Genomic DNA, 21,079 nt, shown 5'->3' with positions numbered 1-21,079 from the left:
CCCCAGTTGGTGTTGGAGCAAAATGGCGAATCCTAAACAAGAAATCCAATACACCAAGGTAGGTTATCGAAGCGGCGAAACCATTTGGTTCGCAGTGTGTGCGTCGTTTCCGTGGTGAAAGGAGATAAAGAAAACGTATTTTTAGTTTTCGGTCGGCGGTTTTGGGTCGGCGTACCAGCAGGAAACATCCAAATTCCGTCTCGAGAACATTAAAGTTATGTTTGCTGCTGTGTGGGCAAATCTACTAACGAGAGCGTGCGAACGGGTGTGCTATCAATCTCCGTTGCTTGTGGCTTTAAATCACGGAAATTGATCATCAATATTGAGTTCAGCTCGTCTCGCTTTCTTAGTTTCTCGTTTCCTTTCTTTCAACCCATTTTGTTGTATTTAACCCTCACCATTCTGGATGATCTCTAACGAGGCAGAACGGACGTTTTATGGCGAGCGGTAAATCAATCCATCAATATTTATCACCTTCCCTTCCGGTGGTTGCCAAATCCGTAATGAGCAGAGATTTGGTTTAGCCCAGTGACCTCGTTTTGCGAGGCGCTTCCCACGGGTTCCCGTGGTTTCCGTGGTTTTTTTACGTAGTTCTCTGCACGCCAATCAAGCCAAGTCCTAGTTTTCCGACTCCGGATAGTCTAGTCTGCCGGATATAAAACACTCCCTGGGCTGGACGCCATCCTTGGATGGGTTGTGCTTAATTGTCCCGGGAGTTCCCGAGGGTTTGCTTGTTTCGATGCTAATCTTTGTTTTTCATCCAAGCAATCGGAGCCATCGGAGCAAGCGAACCAACAACGTATCACCAACGAGCTCGTCCCCCGCCATCATCTCACCGATCATCCTTTCGATCTTGAAGTCAGCCGGTCCTATCTTGGCGCGCAAATCGGATCAGTTTCAATCGAGGACCCCCTTCCCGGCCCCCGGAGCAATGGGCCGTGGCAACGACCGCGCCAAAGCAGGAGCTCAATGGATTTGGTTGCGTGGTGCGGCCTTTGGTCCACGATCCTCGATTTCTCTTCCCTTCCTTCCGCGCGTCGCGATTTCGTTGGTTGCCTCTGAAATTTGAATGAAGCTCTGCTCAGCTCTGCGCTTACTTTTTGCTACCTTCTTTTCTCTCATCATTCCCCGGCGGCCAACGGCCAAACAACTACACTAACACTTCCTAAGCGTGACGTAAATGAGCCGCTTTCCCTTTTCGCTGGAGGACACGAATTCGGTGTAAAGCCCGGCCGCCGGCGATTTGCGCATTGACCGTCGGCGCGCGTCGGCGAATCGACTTCTCGGGCGCGCTTGGCGCGATCTGTCATCGGTGATGTTTGATTAGATAGTGAATCTGTCACCAAGGGATCGGTCACCGGTCGGTTCCATGCCAAGCCGGTCACGCCAATACTTTCACGTACCCACGGGGCGCTGGCGCTGACCTGCGCTTATCTGAGGATCGGATTTGAAATCGATCAAATTCATGGAGTTTTTTTTCGGTGGTGGGGGGCCGTACGTTGACAACACACGCCAGATGGTCCGCCATCGCCGTTATGCGATTGGAGGGCGCCATTATCTTTATGGAGCTGGGCCATTATCATCCATTTGCCTTTTTTTATCTATACAAAAAGGGGGAAATAAAATTGGTTTGATTATACTTTACGCGAGCCACTGTTTATCAGTAAGCTCCACCTTCCACCCCTAAAACGGGGGTGAACGACCTAAAACAGATACGGCGAAAGGGCTCACCACACGACCACCGATCGGTTGGTAACATCGTAACAAGCAGTGCACTGCTGGCGTGCATTATCTTATGCTCCATTTCTGGCCTATTATGCAACGCGCCGTCGCCGCCGCCGCCGCCGGATCGGAGCGATCTTCAGTTTCAGTTCAGTTGTCCTTGGCCAGATATCCCGATGAGCAGCAGCAGCAGCACGAAACGTTGCGAACGAAGTAACGAGAAATTTGTCAAAAACCACGCAAATGTCTTAATGTTTCCCAACACCACCACCGCGCGATTCGTGAACTTTTGAACGTTTGCATCGTCGTCGATTTATCCGCCGATGCACGGAGGCGGGAAGGTGAACTTCGGCACCGTGATCCATTTGTTGTTGCTTGGCACGGGCGCGAGCTCGCGATCACGGGCGCATGCTGGCTTATACCGGGGTGCAGCCCACGAATCGCTCTTTTCGTCTGGCTTTGCTGACACTATACCCTTCCCCTTTTCGTTCGCGAATAATTACTCCGAGGTCGAGGAGCAGAGCAGGAGCTAGGAGTCTGCGAGTCTGGCGAGTCGTCGATCCGTTGATCTTATGTAACGGCGTGTTCTTGTTCCATCTTTTGTTTCGTGGCCCGAATCCGTTTGGTGGTGGTGCTGCTGCTGCTGCCACCGTTGCTCTCCGTGGTAGCTGCTGTTGTAATCGATCCGACCTGGCTAATGCCGCCTGGGAAAGGCCATCCAGAAATATGATGTGATCGAACATAGTTCGCGTTGGTAGGCGGATAATCTATGGGGATATATTAATGCCCCTAGAATCGATCTGATGTGCACTATTATTGGAAAAATTTGCTGTAATTTCTGTGCCTTCAAGATCGTTTGCTCCTTTCATTGAATGCTGATAAAAATGTTTGATTTTGGTATGGTATTTAATTTTTGGTTTCACTTTTTTTTAATTTTTGCATGAATGCTTTACCTTTCAAAACTATTGTGTGATTTTTTTTAATCGAATTGAAACCAATCGAAGCAAAACTGATAAAAATATAGATTTTAAAAAACGGCATTCCATATATGGTTCAATGCATCTCGCGACATTCAAACAGTTCGCAAAACCAACGTTTTCAAAGTCCATGCCCATCGTAGCATCAAAACTACTGCTTCGAACGATTTGAAATGTTGAATTTATGAGCACCGTTTTGAAGAACCTTTAGCTTCTAGGTGTACAACACAATTTTGTCCGTAGAAACAGAATTGTTGATGCTTCCTTTTAAAGTAGTCCGAAGATTGGTATACACAGATTCCACAAACAAGATACACTGTATGGTTTCCTCAAGATTTTCGTTTTTTGACCCCAAATTGGTAGTATCCATAATTATAGGCAATTTAAGTAATGGCTCAAGGACATCACAGAAAACGATAGGCACATTCTACTGTTCTAAAGTCGCGTTTGCAATACGACCAACTATCCTTTTTTTGATGAGAATGACATAAAAAATATCATTTTGTATTTAAAAACAAAAGGAAGTTTTGAGGTTGTCAAAATATCGTTAAAAATTGCTGCGCTGCGTGACAAATAATCACAAACAAATCAGCCTTAGATGAAAAGAAGTCTTATCAGTGTAAACATTATGCTTTATGGTACAACAATCAAGTGAGGACCACCTCATTTAACACAATAATGTAAAAAACCATTGGACCGAGGATCACCATTACATTCGTATTCAGAATTCAATTCAAGATGATGTACTGACTTTGAAAACAATATAAGCGGTGGCCCCACTTACAACAATGCATCAGCTCCCTCAGGTGACGCATATAAATCATGTATTTCGGATACTTTCCGATACCCGGCCGGTCGCACATCATGTCGCACGTCTGCGAGTCCGAGAAACGGGCCGATCGCTGACAGCGCCGCGTTGAACATAATTTAACTTTTACCCAATAAACCGAAAATCTGCGTCTCTGGCAAACTATGGCTCACACAGGCCCGAAGTGAGGCGGTAACGACGGGCATGGGGAGGACATAAACCATTCAACCACGGAATGGTCCTCACTGCGAAACCGTTACGCTCGAACGGCGTCCACCATCGATCGATCGATCGTAGAAAGGGAGGATTACATTGAAGCCTTCGTGTAATCGTGAGTAGAGCATCGACTGTTTTGGTTTTTACTGCGTTGCTGTTGTTGTTTTTTTGGTTTTCGAAAAAAAACGATCCAAGAGTCCCTTCGCGACCGTCGCCATGGCCGTGGCCGTTCGCGTGCTATAGCTGGCGTTCCCGCGAGTCACGCATCGCAAATCAGCGCCCCCTCCGTGCGCACACACACACACACACGCTCTCGGTTCACACATGGCTCGTAAGTTTCGGATTGGCATGCAACCGCTATCTCGCCTTATATCGTATCGCATTACTTAAGTCGTTTATCTTCGCTGCTGCTGTTGCCGCCGCCGCCGCCGCTGCCGCTGTTGCTGCTGCTGTCTTCCTTCCTGATCATCGTTCGTCGGTGCGTTCTTCTGGTTTCGCTTCTGGCCTTCTGCATCTCCTCCTCCTCCTCTACCACACTAAACGATCCGATGGTGCCGTACGCCGGACGATCTCAGTGGAAGCCCGGTGGATGATGTGATTTGTCTTGCCGTCCTTCCCATTCCTTTCCGCCGCGTGAATGCGCGCGAGTTCCGCACCGAAATCGGCACTGGAATGCGTCGGTGCGCATTCCACCAGGCTACACGGAGGCGCGGCACGCGGTGCGCCGCTTCTGCGGTGGCATCTTTCGAAACCGAATTCCGCGCGTGTGGCCGAAAAGGATGAGCGGTGCGGCCGGCAACGACACAAATGGTGCCATGGCATGGCGGCCATCATGCAACAACGACAAAAAAAAAAACAGCGCGTGCAGTTTAAAGTCAGAAAAATTAATTATTATTATCTCGTGACCAACTCGTCGTGGCGGTGGTGGTAGCGGTGGTGCTGGCTGTCTCCCGAACGAAAGTGTGAGCCACGGCTGGCTGGCCCGGAGCTGGCGTAGCGCAGCTGCTGAAAGCGAGATGACAGCAGCGTGGAAAATTAAGAAATTATGTCTTAACACTAATTCCTCCCGTGGTATGGCGACGGCGACTGTCCAACAACGAGCACGGCCGTCCTTACCATGACCTGCTGACCTGGTGGCGCTATTGTCCGTGCATTGCGCAGCAGTATATCCGCATTGTTTCCTTTTTGTAATGTTGACTCCAGGGAGAGAATGGCTTTTCAGTTGCACGGAATGCTATCAAGCACTGTTCCATGGGCACTTCACAGAATCAACAGCAATCTCTGGTCCTGAAGTGACCATTATGTATGTATTCCAGGAAAGGCACGGACGTAGCAATTGCATTGGGCGGGAAAATTGAAAAAACAAATAATTTTCCGCAGTGATTGCGGAGTGGCGTATGTTTCGAGTGCAAGGATGCGTGAAATCTATCACGGATTTCGAGGGTAATTCAATCGTGTGCAACCGCAACCGGGGGAAAAATGGGTAGGCCGATGGTGAATGCACCACGATGCATTCGCCAATATGCACACTGACCCAATTTGCATCCCACACACACACCAGGCATGCACATCCCCTCATCCATCACACAGCACGGAAACCACGAAAGCCCCGTTACATCACTTCATGACACACCGCCCCCCCCCCCCCTCTTCCTTCCATCATTTTGCAAAATTTTCCCTTTTTTGGGAAGCAAATGGCCGCTGGCACGCCCTGGCTGGCTGTTCCGCTCCGGGATTTTGGAGGCAGAAAAATGGCCTACTGTGTCGAAGCAATTAACTATAACATGCATCGCCGGCCAGTAGTGCCAGTGCTGCTAGCATGCAACTCAACCGATCCGTCCGAAAATGTCGCCAAAAGAGCGCCCTGGAGGCCACGAACGAAACGAAGGGCGAAGGACGCAATCTTCTTAAAATAAACCACGGCCTGGAGGTTGTCGCGGAACCGCCGCGAAGAGGGCGGAAGTACTCCGCGAGGCAACAATGTCGCGAGCGATCCGATCCGTAAAAGAAGGAATTCCTTAAGCCACCGCACCGGAGACCCACTGAAGAAAAAAAACCGTAGCAAATGGGACCCATGAAGCAACGGGCGTCGTAGTCGTCCTCGCCGTCGTGATCCGCGCGATGAGGGACGGACATTCCGTGGCACAACGAAAAACCCCTTTTTTTGTGTGGATGGTCTCAGCAAGCTCTGGAAGCACGCTTCACGGTGTGTCAGGCTCTGTCTCTTGCTCTCTCTCTCTCCATCTTTCTCTTTCTACCGGGAGCCCGGGATGACAACCGGCGTGACAGCGGGCGCGCACTCCCGGGGCGGCCCTGTGCGGTACTCTGGCTCATAAATCTCTCGAATTAATAACTTAATTTCATAATTTTTATTATAATCGCTGGCCGGCCAGTGCTGGCGCTGGCGCTGGAGGGATCGAGGACACCCGAGAGGACACTATAGGGGCTGTATTTATGTTTGTCACACCTTCTCCCGACCGACCCAGATGCGTTGCGTTGGCTCATCGCATCGCATCGTGTTGGGTCACTGGGCATTCGCTACATAAATCATGCTTCACCTAAATGAGCACACACACACACACGCGCAGATTGGGACGATCTCTCATGAATCTCTCTTGTCTTCTCCCTCTCCCCGTCTCTTCCTTTTCCAGCTGTTCATCAACAATGAGTTTGTGGAGGCGAAAAGTGGCAAGAGCTTCGCGACACTGAACCCCGCCACCGGCCAACCAATCGTAAGCGTCGCCGAAGGGGACAAGGAGGACGTGGAGGTGGCGGTACGTGCGGCAAAGGCAGCGTTCGCACGGAGCGCCCCTTGGCGTCAGCTGGATGCATCGGCCCGGGGTCGTCTGTTGAACCGGTTGGCGGATCTGATGCAGCGCGATACGGACACGCTGGCCAACCTGGAGTCACTGGACAATGGCAAAACGTTCGGCGATTCCGTGTTCGATATCGGTTGCGCCATCGATACGTTCCGGTACTATGCCGGTTGGGCGGATAAGATCCACGGTGCTACGGTCCCGTCGGATGGACCCGTCCTGACGTACATCCGGAAGGAACCGGTCGGTGTCGTGGGTCAGATCATCCCCTGGAACTATCCGATCTTGATGCTAACGTGGAAATGGGCACCGGCACTGGCCGCAGGTTGTACGCTCGTACTGAAGCCGGCCGAACAGACGCCACTGAGTGCATTGTACATGGCAGCGCTCTCCAAGGAAGCTGGCTTCCCGGACGGAGTGATCAATGTGGTGAACGGATTCGGACCGACGGTCGGTGCTGCGCTTGTCGCCCATCCGGATGTCCGGAAGGTCGCGTTTACCGGTTCGGTCGAGACGGGACGGCTCATCCTGAACGGTGCATCGACCTCCAATCTCAAGAAGGTATCGCTCGAACTCGGTGGCAAGAGTCCGCTCGTCATCTTCAACGATGCTGATCGTAAGTATCGCGCCCCGAGAGAGGGGCACTCATTAGGTCACTAGGTTCCCGGGGTTCGATGACGTGACGCGCCTGTCTTTGTTTCTGTCTGTCTGTCTGTCTGCCAGTGGACGAAGCGGTCGAGATCGCGCACAATGCCATCTTCGCCAACCACGGTCAGAACTGTTGCGCCGGAAGCCGGACGTTCGTGCAGGAAGGCATCTACGATGCGTTCGTGGCGAAGGCCGCCGAGATGGCACGCCAGCGGAAGGTTGGTGATGCGTTCCAGGAGGGCGTACAGCAGGGACCGCAGGTGGATGACGATCAGTTCCGGAAGGTGCTGGAGTACATCGAATCGGGACAGCAGGAGGGCGCCAAGCTGCAGGCCGGTGGTAAACGGTTCGGAACCGTCGGGTACTTCGTCGAGCCGACCGTTTTCTCCGACGTGGCCGATGAGATGCGCATTGCGCGGGAAGAAATCTTTGGACCGGTCCAGAGCATCCTCAAGTTCCGAACGCTGGACGAGGTGATCGAGCGGGCCAATGCGACGGAGTACGGGCTGGCGGCCGGTGTCGTCACTAAGGACATTAATACCGCTATTACCTTCACGAATGCGGTCGAGGCCGGATCGGTTTGGTAAGTTGGTGCGAGAGAAGAGCGATCGGTCGGATCCGGAACTAATTCCCTCGTAATCCCTTTTTTTGCAGGGTCAACTGCTACGACTACGTCGTACCGACGACGCCCTTCGGTGGTTACAAGCAATCCGGTAGTGGCCGCGAGCTCGGCTACAGCGGTATCGAGCTGTACCTGGAGACGAAATCTGTCACGATCAAGCTACCGGCCAAGGTGTGAGAGAAAGAAGACCTTCACCAGCCCTTGCAGCCGGATGCGCGAGAATGCGGGAATCCAATAAAAACAAAACAAAAACCCTCGAATCCTACGAGGAATGTTCCCTGTCCACGGGGTCCACGGGACGAGAAAGAAAATCGAAAACTTCACTTTCCATAGTCCGGCAATCCAGACCCGGAATCATCACGCCGGGTTCGTGCATTCTGAGGATGATCGTGAGACCGCTGGCTGGGGGGAGAAGGGTCAGGGAAGCCTATTAAATTCCGGTCACCCTCCCGGACGTGCCCCTTCAACTACTTCTCGCATCGCCCCTTGCACTGTGCGGTTGTGTTGTGTGAAGGAGAAAGTAATTAATAAGAAAGTCCTTCTCCGGGCCTTCTTCGGTCGTAAACGGCACGAAGGGGACGTCTTCTGTTTTGCATACGTTGGCCGTTGGCTGGTATGCCGCAGCAGATACCGTTGGTGGACAGAGCAGAGCGTTGCGTTCCCGAAATCGATTATTCTTTCATCGGTCGGAATCGTGCGTCGGTGAAGGGGAAAACGGAGGGGCAGAGAATCGATTCGAAGGAACTCGATCGACCATCACCAGCGAACGACCTCCCTCTGCTGGCTCCCTCTCCACCAGCCCCCCCCCTCCCCTCGGACAACCCCTTCTCCAAGGGAGGACGATTAATTGAAATGATCGGACGAAAAATGTCGGGGAAACACGATTCCCGCAAAACACCGTTACTCGCGCGCTCACGGGACGGATCTTTGGACGTTCGTGTAGAGCGTCCCCCTTGCGCCACGTTGGCATGTTAAATCGCGCCCAAGTGCGAGCATGCGCACGAGCGCGAGCAGCCTCACCCGGCGGTGTCCCTCATCCCTCATTAATATGGCACCGTTGGGGTACCCTTTTCGCGATCGATCGTTCGTTCGATCGATCGTCGCTCCAAGCTATTGATGATGTGGTGTCGAGAAACCCGTTAAGAGCAACGCTTTCAACGCGGCTTTCGAACGGCGTCCCATACCCAATGGCAACGCATCCGGACCAAACGCCCGGACAATAAAGCGGAAGTGATACATTTGGTACAAGGAGCGCGAAACTGATCCTCATGCTTCAATGCGGCGTGATGGGTTTCCCAGATTCCTGCTGTTCCTGGGGGGAGAATTGTGTTTCGAATTAAGAGTATTGCACACTCTTCCCCTACTAGGAAGAGGGTGGTGAAGTGAAGCAGTGAAGAGAGCAGAGCTTTCAGAAATCAACGAACCGCGAGAACCGTGTCCAACGCGAGACAGGTATCAATAACATCTTGACCGGGGTCCTTCTCGCGGTGATGATCGTGCTCTCTGCTTCTAGAACCTTATTCTTGGCCTTATTCTGCCTTCCCTTCCCAGGTTGTCTGCGCGCACAGCAAACAACATCATCCAAGACCTCGGCTGCCAATGACCTCGTCGTCGTCGTCGTCGTCTTCGTCTTCGCAGTCGTCGTCGGCGAGACAGTTGTTCAAACACTTTGCCAACTCATTTCGCGGCCAACCCCAAATCCCGTTCCCGTTTACGCTTTCGATTTCCTTCGTTTCCAGTACACGTTCCGCCCCGATCCCGGATCCCGGTGTCCTTTTTTCATTCCGGCGACGACTCACAGACGCATCGTGGTTTCCGTGTTCTGCTCGTCAGACTCACTCACTCTCGACTCACTTACGCCACTTTACGCCGATTGGCATTAATTCGTTCTGCGTCTCTGAGGAGGCACTCGCGTCACTCCTCATGTGCTCGTGATCGTCGCAGCCGCGCACTGCCTGAAATGGATCCTTGGATCCTAGACCTAGGCGCCGCCGCTGTACATTGTTTGTGGCGCGCTCGCGCGCTGTCGACCGATCATCGCAGGTTGTTCAAATTTATGGCACTCCATCGTTAAAGTCAACAGTTCGCCCTGGTCGCCACTTGCCCTGCACTTGCATTGGACAAACAACGAGCGCTGCATGGTTGTGTTGATCTTCTTGGGTGTCTGGTGGTTGGTGCCACCACGAAGCACTCGTCAGGTGTAGCGCGGCCTGACTCTTAATTGCAATCTGCACCATCGTGAGATGCGAACCGCTCTCCTCGCTGCGTGAACCGTCTGGCGCGAAAAGGCGGAAGGCCTTTTCGCACAAAGTGTCCATCGAAGCGAAGTCCGAAGAATCGCAATCAGTATCCGAGCAGCGTGGCTAATCGGTGCGGAAATACCGAAAGATAGCGAAGTGAAGTGAGAAGCAGACAACCGACCAGCCAGCCAGCCAGCCAGCCGGCTGCATTTGCATCTTAATTCAATAACGCCAAATCTAATAACACAGATTAGCTCGCGTCCGCGTTGCTTCCGGAAGCGCCAGCGAGCTTAACCAGCTCACCAGCCCGCCAGCCAGCTAATGAAAGTGTCGATAATGAAGACACCAAGGAGAGCGGGGTTGACCACCTAGAGGAGGGTACACCTTGGCCGTACCTTGGCATTCCATAAGGCTAAGCTGATCTCATTAAACAGCCGTCGGTCCAGTTTTGAATCGGGCCGCACCGGGGACACAGCGCACTGGCGCATAAGTTGTGTTATGCTGTCGCGCCATCGCCGGGCACCAAATTAGCCACGGTATACCGGTTATGCAACAAGCGTGCTGATGCCGATGAAAGTGAGGGAAACCTTCCGGAACCGGGCAGTACCGGGCAGACCTGCGAGCTGTTTGGTTCCTGCGGTTCAATGAACTCATCATCATTGTGCCAGTGGCTGCAGATTCTTCTCAGAATTCTTTTCGCTACCACCGATCATACCCGAAAAGATACTGCGACACTGCTCATTATCATCAGCACCGTCACGGGTCACGATCGTCATTCCAAGGTGTGCCAAGGGGCCAACGCAGATCGCGCGAGCGATTGACGTCGAAACGGTGTCGGTTGTCGGTCGATCGAGGTGTTAATAAACGGATCGCCGGTATGATAATCGACGGCCAATCACATGAAAGAAACAATGCCCTCCGGCGGAAGGTGTGCGCTGCACGATTATGATCGCAACATGATCCGCCTGAAGGCACTACTCAGCGGTAGCGGCAGCGGTGGTGGTGCTCGTGTTGTATGACATTGAAATTGCAGTCCAACCAAGGGGACGGAAGCAACGGAGATGCATCGACTACTGTTGTTGGTGGCTCCGATCGCATCCAATGTCCCCCCCCGCACGAAAGGTCAAAGAACTACCCGTGCGAAGACGTCAAACGGTGCATACGATCATGTGATTCAATCACCTCAATTCGTCGCCTCAATCGTTGCGTCACCTCGTCAAGGCGAAGAAAGTTAGGAGTCAACAGTGTCCGGGCCGGGCCGGACCGAGCTGGGCCGAAAAAATGGCCGAAACGAGACGTTCGGTGGTGGCGATCGGCTCGCGATCGCGATCTTTAGATTGCATAATTGCTCGACAGCATAACTTCCGTTTTTTAGGGTCGAACATGATGGTGCTGCTGCTGCTGCTGCTGCTGACGGATGATAAATAAGGAGTCAACGAACGATCGCCTGCGGTGTGTCGCATACTTAATCTGACACTTGCCTGGGGGGGAAAGGGCCCGGCGCACCAGTGGCATGGTGGCGATCCGGCGAGGTTCCGAAAGGTGAAATGGAACGACAAAAGGCCGTTCCGATGCGTACGCCTATCATTCCGTTTCGTCTTCGGCCAAGATGGATCGCCCATAAATCATGCATCCCCATCGGTCCATCAGCTCCTGCATCTCCCAGGCGCGGGGGGGGGGGGGGGGTAGAGGCTGCCCCAAACCGGACTCCGGACAACGGACCGGACCGGAGCGCCATAACAAATCAGCATAAGCATCAGCCTCGGGCACCGGTTATTGCCCGTCGCGTGCACACACACACACAAAAAACACCCCTCAGATGAATCGGAACTGAATCGCGTCCCACTTGCAGCGCAGATCGATCGTCGCCAGCGACGTCGTCGTCGTCGTCATCGCCATTGTAGACGATGAAGACGACGCGCACTCCGGTGCCGTCTGTGTCTGGGAGTTGCGTAGGAAGAAAGTGGCCCGCCAAGTTCCTACTTTCGGTATGAGTGGAATGATGGAAGCGAAAATGGTGCAGCGCACTAAAAAAAAAATCGCGTCCACCATCCCTAAACAGCGCTCCACGATGTGGTAATTCGATCGAGTGTGCCCGGCACCAGACGATGTTATGCGACGATGTTGTGGCCCCGCTTCATTTTGGCATCGACTGCTGCTCGCGGATAGCCGGGGCAGCACAATTAGTGCCGTACAAAACCATTGTGACAGCATCGGGAACAATGGCATCGGTTGTGTGGTTGTGTGGTGTTGCTGTTTGCTTGCTGCTTGCTTGCACTATTTCGATACCTCGAACACGATCAACATACAGCGCAACACGAACCACGAGATCAAGGCGTACGGACGAGGATGCCGTTGACGATCATGATGATGATGATGATGATGATAAATCATAACGAAACCCAGCGCGGATCGCGCATCTAGCGCTCGTGACGCTACGCTACTAGCTCGTCGGTTGTTGTGGTGGTGTGTTGTGCGAATAACAAACAACAGCATAAAGCATGAAATTGCAACAACGCGCCAAGAAGAGTGTGGCGAAAGACTCGTGGGAAAGTTGCTTGGGCCATTCGCTGGGTTGCGAATGCGAAAACTATAGGGTACACAGGCAAATGACGCTTAGATTGATGATCTCCAGCGTGAAAGACGAGAGCCGGGGCAATGGTTTGGTGCAAACATAACCTCCAAAAATAACACCGAGTACACCCAGAACGCAGAACGCACGCGGAGGGAGTGCTTCATGTTTCATGTCTTTTCCATTAAAATCAATTGCAACCTGCCCGGGCCAGGCAATCTCCGGGCCTCGGGCCCCGGTTTGAGCAATCCATTCCTTCTGCGCACACATTAATGGCGCGCATATTAGTGATGCGCGTAATGCGATTTCGTACGGCAAGAGCCGTAAAAAGGCCAGCAACATTTCACTAAAACATAACTCGAATCAGAAAACCCGTTCTAACCCGGGGAACCGTCGGGTCGTCGTGGTAGATGTTCCGTAGATTGTTGTTGCTTAGAACAAACGACCTGCGCTCGCCGCACCTCACACCCCGGTGCTAATCGTTCCGGAGGGCCCGCCATAACCTGCCCGATGTCGATGTTTGCAGATCGTGCGGTTGTGATGTCTGCGGGCTCGGTGGCCACGACCCCCTCCAACCAGTCCGCCGGCCAAAAGGTGAACAACACGAGGAGGAAAAGAAGAGGCAACACGCACCGGAGTCTGCTACATCTGCGCTTTGATAATGTGTTTTCCACAGAACAATTTCTTCTGCGCCAGAATCTGCAGCTGCTCGCCGCCGCCATTCCATTCCATTCCGCCAGGACAACAACAAATTACATGCTGGCAGACGAACACATAATGATCCACCGCCGTTGCCGTTGCCTCAGCCGTCGCCAACCCGCTTTTGGCCGCGTGTTCATGTTGCAGTTCTATGTCAGCAATTTGTTAGAAAAAGCCCAACGCCAACGGCTTTCGCGTTTGCTGCTGCTGCTGTTGCTGCTGCAGTCGCTTATCTTACACCGGCCAGACCAGCCCCCGGAGAAGGAGCTCCGTCTTCAGCAGACAGTGGGATTTGGGATGTGTGTTCTGTTTGCCCTGCCTGTTCGCTTCTCACTCCTTATGCCAGCGTGCACACTAAACGAACGTCGAGTCGAGAAGCAAGAACCGAGCCTCGCGGATGGATCAACACCAGCGATGACGCTGGCCTCCAGCTCGGGCTCTCGGGGACTCGATCTATTGTTTCCTATTTATTGAAACCATTTAGTGCTAATAGTATCCATCGGCATCGCGGTGTTGGCGGAACATGTTGCCCATGAAAACGTGTCCGGCCAACCTTCGCACCGAGGGAAAACCGCAGACACGTACTCCGGCTGTTCCTTCTCGCCAGTGCCAACCGGCTACTCGAGGCCCAGGTATCAGGTGGATCATGTTTCTTCGGTAGCGATCGGTGGAGAAACGGTTCCGAAGCTTGCTGCGTTCGCTAGTGCACGCAACAACCTCCTCTCCGGTGTTCTTTCGTTTGGTCACGGACAATTACACTCCGATGGCGTGTATCGAAGCGAAGGGAAACCTCGCATGTGCATCCTTCCAGTGATCAGCCAGTGTTTGGGCCACGGGCACGGTAGAGAGCGATAGAGAGAGAGACAGTGGACATTGGGAATATTTATATTATTTGCTTCTTCATTACATGCTTCGATTTGTGTACTCCCGGACAGGAATGCCGCGGCGCAATTGCGATCCAACCGTTCGAGTACGGATCGAGAACGGAAACCGCGAAACCGTGCTACGTTGCGCGTAATGACGATTCAATGACTGTGGCGTGGCGAATAACCTTCCACGGATCAGCTTACTGCTGGCGTGCCCTATCCTGGGCCTTAATTGGTTGTCAGTGCTATCAGGAAATGATAAAAACACTGCCTATGACGGCCGGTACTTTGTTGAGGCGATGGCCATGTAAATGAGTAGAACCGTTTGTTGCCTTCCTTCCTTTGCGACATACCAGAAGGGAGGCAATATTGCACTATTAGTCCATAAATGTCTCGAGTAACGGTTCACGGAGTTTTGATTAAATCAAATTGCACATTGTTGGGTAACAATGTTTCAGCTCCATATCTTTCACGATCACGTTTTTCTTTGTACAATCGTTTGTATTTCATGAAACATTGCTAGTTGCACAAAATATGCTTTAAATTCTGAATGTATTTATGCTTAAATGATTTCAATTTTCATACGAAGAACGAAGACGAAGAACGAAGGGGAACCTGTTCTTGAAGTGTCTGAAACAGTGATGAAAACCAGGTGATAATTTGATGGTGTGTATCGTGATGAGTATTCGGTGTACGGTAGATAATTTTATCGTTTTGTTATTTCCTCTACCGCGTTCCACTCAACCTGGTTGATCGAATATTGTCGGTAGTTGGAAGGAGTAACTCATTTTCCAAAAAAAATCCATTCCTGTACTCTCTGTAATGCGACCGTTGGCGATTGCATGCAGATAGGAATGCTTTCAAAAGCTTGACTTCACGAACGCTTCGATATTCAGATCATTTATTGTTATTATTTTTTTTTATAAAGTTGTTTCATTTTTATACGTGTAGAACAAATAGCGCATTTTGAGATGAAATCTTTCTTTCAGAGAGTGTTTTCTCATCACTCTCTCGACAATTTTGTCAAAAGGATTTTTTTGTATATTTTCAGAGAAGCAAATTAAGAATATTTGCTGAGCAAATCGGAAAAGCCAAATTGATTATGAATCAGATGGTGAAAAATTATGTCTAATGACTAATATTATATCATCCAAAACGAAAGATAGGAATGAAAATAATAATGCAGCCAATTAATCGATTTCGATTTAGTTAAGAGGAATGCAATACCATATAGCAGACCTATTCATTTTTACCTTCCAAAAAGCGTTGTTCAACCCTTCCCTTAGGCTCAGTTGAAGCATTCGACGCATTACTTAATGCCTTTGGGGTTCGATTAGAAATTTTCAAATTGATCCAATGCGTTTCCCTTCCTAACGCAACTGCGCGTTCACCGAACCGCTCCGCTTTCTCCTTCCACCTCCTGCCTCCTTAAATGATACCCTATAGGACGCCCACCATTGCACAGGTCGCTCCGATAGGTGCGGGGCACTTTGTTTAACCTCGCGGCTGGCCTCGCGAACCCGCGTTGGGGAGGAGGGCAAACGATTACATCTAATGCCAATTTCTGACACCATCGAGGCAGCAGCAACAGCAGCAACAGCGGCGGCAGCAGCAGGAGCATCAGGAGCACCCCACGTGTACGCTAACTGCGCCGCAATAACCGCAAATAACTCATCGACAATCGATAATTGCATTTCGCACTCCACGCAGACGCCAGCGACGCGAGGCCGGCGGCAGTTTATCGCGAGGGTAGAGAGAGAGAGAGAGAGAGGGAGAGAGAGAGAGAGAGAGAGAAAGAAAGAGAGAGAGAGAGGCGTTGGTGGTGGCGTGCGAGAGAAAATTAATGAAAAATGTACGTGCGTACATCGTTTTGCGGTAGATATATTTTCGGTAATAACATGGGACCATTCCAACGGGAGGATCGCAGACGCGGGATCGAGTTGATCGAGCTGTTCCCGAAGATCGCCTGCTTTGGTCTTTCGCAAACTCGAGGACGAGACGCGCGGAGAGAGAGAGATGCATGGAATGGTGCAGGCGCAAACATAATTGCATATTTGCTGCCCCATTATGCTGCAGCGGCATCCGTACGGCATCCTGCAGGAGTCATCACCGCCATCTGCCTTCACCGTCGTCGTCTTACCGCCGCTCGATCCTTACTGGAGGGCAAGATCGGTAATACCAAGAAGCGCGTTTGAACGGAAAGGTTTTGGCGAAAAGTGTCTACCTACACACACACACACACGCGCGCGCGCGTGCAGAGACAGATACCCCGTCTGGCAGACCCCCACCCCACTCCTTCGGTTCATGCTGTTTCATGTTGGCTAATTTTAGAACCTGGCATCTTTGTTGCTCTTCTCGCACGAGACGGTGAGCGTAGAACAGGCAGCAATGATCGTCATCTTGCCACGACTATTCCTCATAGTGTGCTGCGCCTGAATCCGCGGAATCGGTTACTTGTTGCCGTGACGACGGCGACGGCGATGACGACGACGACGACTACGATTACGACGACGACAACAACTTGGAACCGCGACCTCTGGCGCTGACTTTGTTCAACTCCGAAAGACACTCTTACCATTGCTTCGTCGTCGCTGCAACCGTTCGGATGCTTCGGTTGCAGATCGCAGAACTGCAGTGTTCATACTCGGTGTCCGCGGATCCTCGGCACTTCGTTCCCAACGAAAACTTCCTTCCGATCGATCGATTCTTGCGTTACAGAAAGTGAGTGAGTTGAACAGTTCAGTTCAGTGATCCTTCGGCGTCTGACACTTATCAATTTAGTCCAGTGTGAACCCGTGTGTGTGTGTGTGTTTCGGTCTGATGCTCCTGATGGAAATCGCCTCTCCTCCCTCCCAGTGAGAGGTTAGAGGGCGGCCGCTGCCGTCGTCGTCGTCGTTGACCGTCGTGACAGGCGGCATCGTTCGACCGGTTCGTTGGTGGCGAACTTTCAGACTTTCGGATCCGCATTTCGGATTCCGGCTTCTCCTTGCTCCGGCCAGGCTCAAGATCACCCGATCCGCTGGTCACGATCACCACTCCGCTGCTGCCGCTGCTAGCCGCCAGTTCCCATCCCCGGGATCGTAAATATGAAAGTTTGAAGAAAAAAAAAACGGAATCGCACCGCACTTTTAGCGGCCACCGGAAACAAAGAGAGTCAAGGGGAAGGCGCGCTTCTGTCGCTGCTGCTGCTGCATCTCACCCAACCGGCCACCGTCGCCATCACCATCAGGTGCGCGCACACAACTCGCGATCTTCGCGCCCACGCACATCCGATCCGCTGGCGAGTGAACCGCACCGAGATCGATTGTGCGCCACGAGGTGAATGGTTTGGAGCGAGAGCAAGAAGTAGAGTAGTGGAATCGGAGACGTGAAAATCCTTCTTGTGTCGCTTGCAGCCACGATTTACATGTGTTAGAAACCGGGAACACACATGACCCTTGCCGAGAGGCTGCTGCAGTTGCTGCACGACATAGGACCACGGACTTGGTCCCAGCAGGTACTACATGCTGGCCAGCGAAAGTGTTGTCTGGTGCGGGAGCGCGCGCTCGCACGATGACTGGTAATTTGGAGTAAAACACGAGTGCCAACCGGCCAGGGGAGAGACAACGACGACGACGGCGACAACGACGACCACGACCACGACGAAGAGGTCCAAGGAAAGGGTAAGTCGAATGGCCGAGAGGCCAAAGAAGGCAAACACCAATTTCATTGAGCCGGTCGCGAACTGACCAGCTGGCTCCATGAATGGATGACGAAGGGTTTTTCCTGCACCTGCATCAGGTGCCGAGGTTTGACCTTTGCATTGGTTTTAGACGACCAGCTAACCCCGTCTTCCGCGTGCCGCCATTTGCGAGCGAGTTTCGACGATTAAGATCCCCGATAAGCCACCACTCTCGATACCATGCCGGTCGCTACACGGTCACGGCAATGGCATTCCGGACCACGAAGACCAGGAGTGAGTTCAGGTGCACTGCCGAATGGTGGTGGTGGTGGTGGCGGTCGGCCGGCATGATGGCCATCAACTTCAATCGTGTTCATGTGCAGCAGCAAATGCGCCTTTGAGAACGGTGAATGCTTTCTCAAATGCCCGTGCCGGTTGTTAGGGTAAAATGTATTTTTTTGGAGGGCGCTTTTTGTTTTCTTTTCTGCTCAAAATGATGGCCATCAGTTTTTATAAAGTTTTCCTAACTCTCTAAGTATCCGCTTCAAAGTAAACCATCTGTCAACCCCATTTTAGACTTCTTTGCATTTGTACTAAGTATTGCTTTGCAAGAACATGTTCTATTGCTGCAAAAAAGGGGATTATCTGGTCTGTAAAATACAGCACGTAAAATAACATTTTCACGCGTTTGCTGGCGTTTAAATCTATAAATTATCATGTTGTTATATCAGTGTACAACAGCAGCGCTTTATGCATTCATCGAAAACATTTTACTTTGGTGTGGATTATCCTAAATTCCAGGAAGAATGTTCAGATATTTGTCGCTAAAAGTGTTCAAAATATATCATCTTAGTGTATTCGATAATTTTCCGATGTAACCTCATAATGGTTTGGTTTCTTTGAAGAAGGCTTTCACAAATTATGAAGCGATTCTTTATTAACCTTTCGACCAATTCAAGAAACAGCCCTTTTACGGAACATCTCGAACCTTCCCATTGATCTTAAACATCTACTGATTGATTCTTGTGATTTTTGTAATAGTGACATTAATAAACGTATTTTTTTTACTTTTTACATGAATTTTACTACGTATCGTTCTTTGTCTACCATAGAAGATACTTATACCGCTCGCGATCGAGTATCTTCATTCTTCAAATCGGTTTCCTAACGATTCAACCAAGAACATCTCTGCATACAAGGTCCAAGAAAATTTATAAGCTGTGCTGTAGCCTAAATTTCTTATGAGATGCCCAGTCTGTACTAAATGATTGAGTCTCACGCTCTGCGCGACTATGAAATCAGCATAAGATCAGAGAATTTCTCGAATAAACTGTTGTAAATAAAAGTGTGCACATTGTTGTGGCTTAATCCTCACCACGTTGCATAAAAAAAATTCTTACTTCAATGTTCAAATCGAAAAAAAAATCAAACAACAGAAGTAAAGTCAGCCTCGGCCTTGATTGAACGATACTCCATTGCTTTATTTTTTACAAGTGCTCAAAATCCACGTCGGATGATTAACAGTTTCGGCCTCTTCGTAATGAAGCATTGCAACGCAAAAATTAATCTTTCCAAAATGTAATCTTTCTCCTGTCACTCCTGAAAATCCGCAACCTGACGCACATCTGCAAACCAAATCCGCTCGTAACCACGCAGCTCGAAGAGAGGCTTATTTTGTTGCAAGTTTTTGTGATCGCCACCGCCGGCTGCTAACTGAACGAACCGGGCAGCTCATAAACGTTAATCCCGGGCACCATTTCTCCTCGGACAGTTTCGCGAGGGTTTTACGCGACGGCACACGGGCGGCACCTTTAAGGCCCCATAATTAATATTCACGAAACAATCACGAACACTGTTCGCTGTTGGACCCTTAACTTCACGCCACCGCGTTGCTAACCGGACCGGTCACTCCGGGCACTCGTTCACTAGCACGGAAGCCCTTAACTAAGTTGTCGTCGTCGCGTGGGCCCCGACAGCAGTAGTGTAGGTGAAACCGATTTCCGAGCGCCTCGCGGCGGCCAAAGATCATAAGTGAAAGGCCTTAGAATGCAGACTGCTGCCACCAGCAACCGCACCACCACCACCACCACCACCATCATTAGCAGACCGCCGCGCCGTCGGCAGTCAGTAATCAATTGAACGAACCCCCCACACACCCAAGCGCACCGGCGTATTGAAGGTACGCCGTGGCTTCTGGAGTGGCCGACACGGCGGGAACAACCGCCACGGATTTGTTCACGGATCGGAATGACCGGCAGATGTTGTGTGCGTAAACCACGAGGAGCTCGACATTTGATGAGTTATGAAACCAATGAGAGTACCAAGGATTTGGAGTGGCTGGTGGCCACAGGGAGGAGGCCCGGGCCATCGCTCGGTACCACTTTCACCTGGGGGGCGCGTCTCTGCGCGTAGTTGATTGACTGTGGAGACACGCCACTATGTCAACGAGGACCATTGCCACGACCAGATCACTCCTTTGACTGACTGTGGCCCGGACCTCGGAAGTGTCAAGCGTCGCGTCGCGTCGCATCGCGAAATTGGTTTGCGGTTCGGGGGCCCAATGCAGCTCAATCGCGCACGGACTCGTCTGACGGATGCTGTTGCCGAGCCCCTTCCCTTGACAACCGGCTGTCACGCTCGACCCGCAAATACATCTCCTCCTCGTTAGGGACCAAACGAGAGGTATTTCTCACGGAACTCTTCTCACTCGTCGTCGCTTCGGTGGAGAAACTGCATCCGTGGCGTAGTGCAATCGCAACGTACGCACACCGCGTTGTGGCCATTCGTTGTCTCAATGCAAATTCGGTGTAATGGCTCTATCTGGTTGCTCCTAACGTGACAAAAGATTTTTATTGACTCCCCCTCCCCCCCAAAAGGCCCGAAGGCCCTAATCTGTGGTAGCTGCACATGCAATGCGCGAGCGCCCGTGCGGCATTTCGCGTTCGCTGATCGCTCGCTTGCGATTTGAATATCGGGAAATGGGAGAGAGAGAGCGAGAAAAGGCCACGATCAGGGATCGATCCACCGACAAGGGGGTTTCCATCGACCGATTGTACAAATAAATCCATAATTTATAGTACATTGTTTCGTTTGTTGCACTGGACTGGACGACGGATCGAAGCCATTTCCCAGGCTTCGAACGGTTTCGCGGGAAAGTCTCACAGCCCGTGCCTTAGCCCGTGGGGAATCGCGAGGAAATGAGCTTTACAAAAAACAGAGAAAAAAGAGGAAA

The 21,079-nt window shown here is 51.4% G+C and overlaps 2 protein-coding genes across 2 annotated transcripts in view; both read left to right on the top strand.

Moving 5' to 3' along the window:
• Positions 1-8,061, top strand: part of LOC125949330 (aldehyde dehydrogenase 1A1-like) — an 8,259-nt gene extending 198 nt beyond the window's left edge. The window contains exons 1-4 of the mRNA XM_049676289.1: positions 1-58; positions 6,375-7,155; positions 7,263-7,770; positions 7,842-8,061. The exon at positions 1-58 is cut by the window's left edge and continues 198 nt beyond it. Of these exons, the coding sequence (XP_049532246.1) occupies positions 23-58; positions 6,375-7,155; positions 7,263-7,770; positions 7,842-7,986 (1,470 nt within the window). The 5' untranslated portion in view covers positions 1-22 and the 3' untranslated portion in view covers positions 7,987-8,061. The remainder of the gene's footprint in view (positions 59-6,374; positions 7,156-7,262; positions 7,771-7,841) is intronic.
• An 8,998-nt stretch (positions 8,062-17,059) lies between these two features.
• The window catches only part of LOC125949419 (ras-related and estrogen-regulated growth inhibitor-like), a 47,173-nt gene continuing 43,153 nt past the window's right edge, over positions 17,060-21,079 (top strand). The window contains exon 1 of the mRNA XM_049676415.1: positions 17,060-17,848. The gene's annotated coding sequence lies outside the window, so the exon portion shown is untranslated. The remainder of the gene's footprint in view (positions 17,849-21,079) is intronic.

The sequence above is a fragment of the Anopheles darlingi genome, chromosome 2, assembly GCF_943734745.1.
Source record: "Anopheles darlingi chromosome 2, idAnoDarlMG_H_01, whole genome shotgun sequence".
NCBI lineage: Eukaryota > Metazoa > Arthropoda > Insecta > Diptera > Culicidae > Anopheles > Anopheles darlingi.
This window is presented reverse-complemented; position numbering and strand designations above follow the sequence as displayed.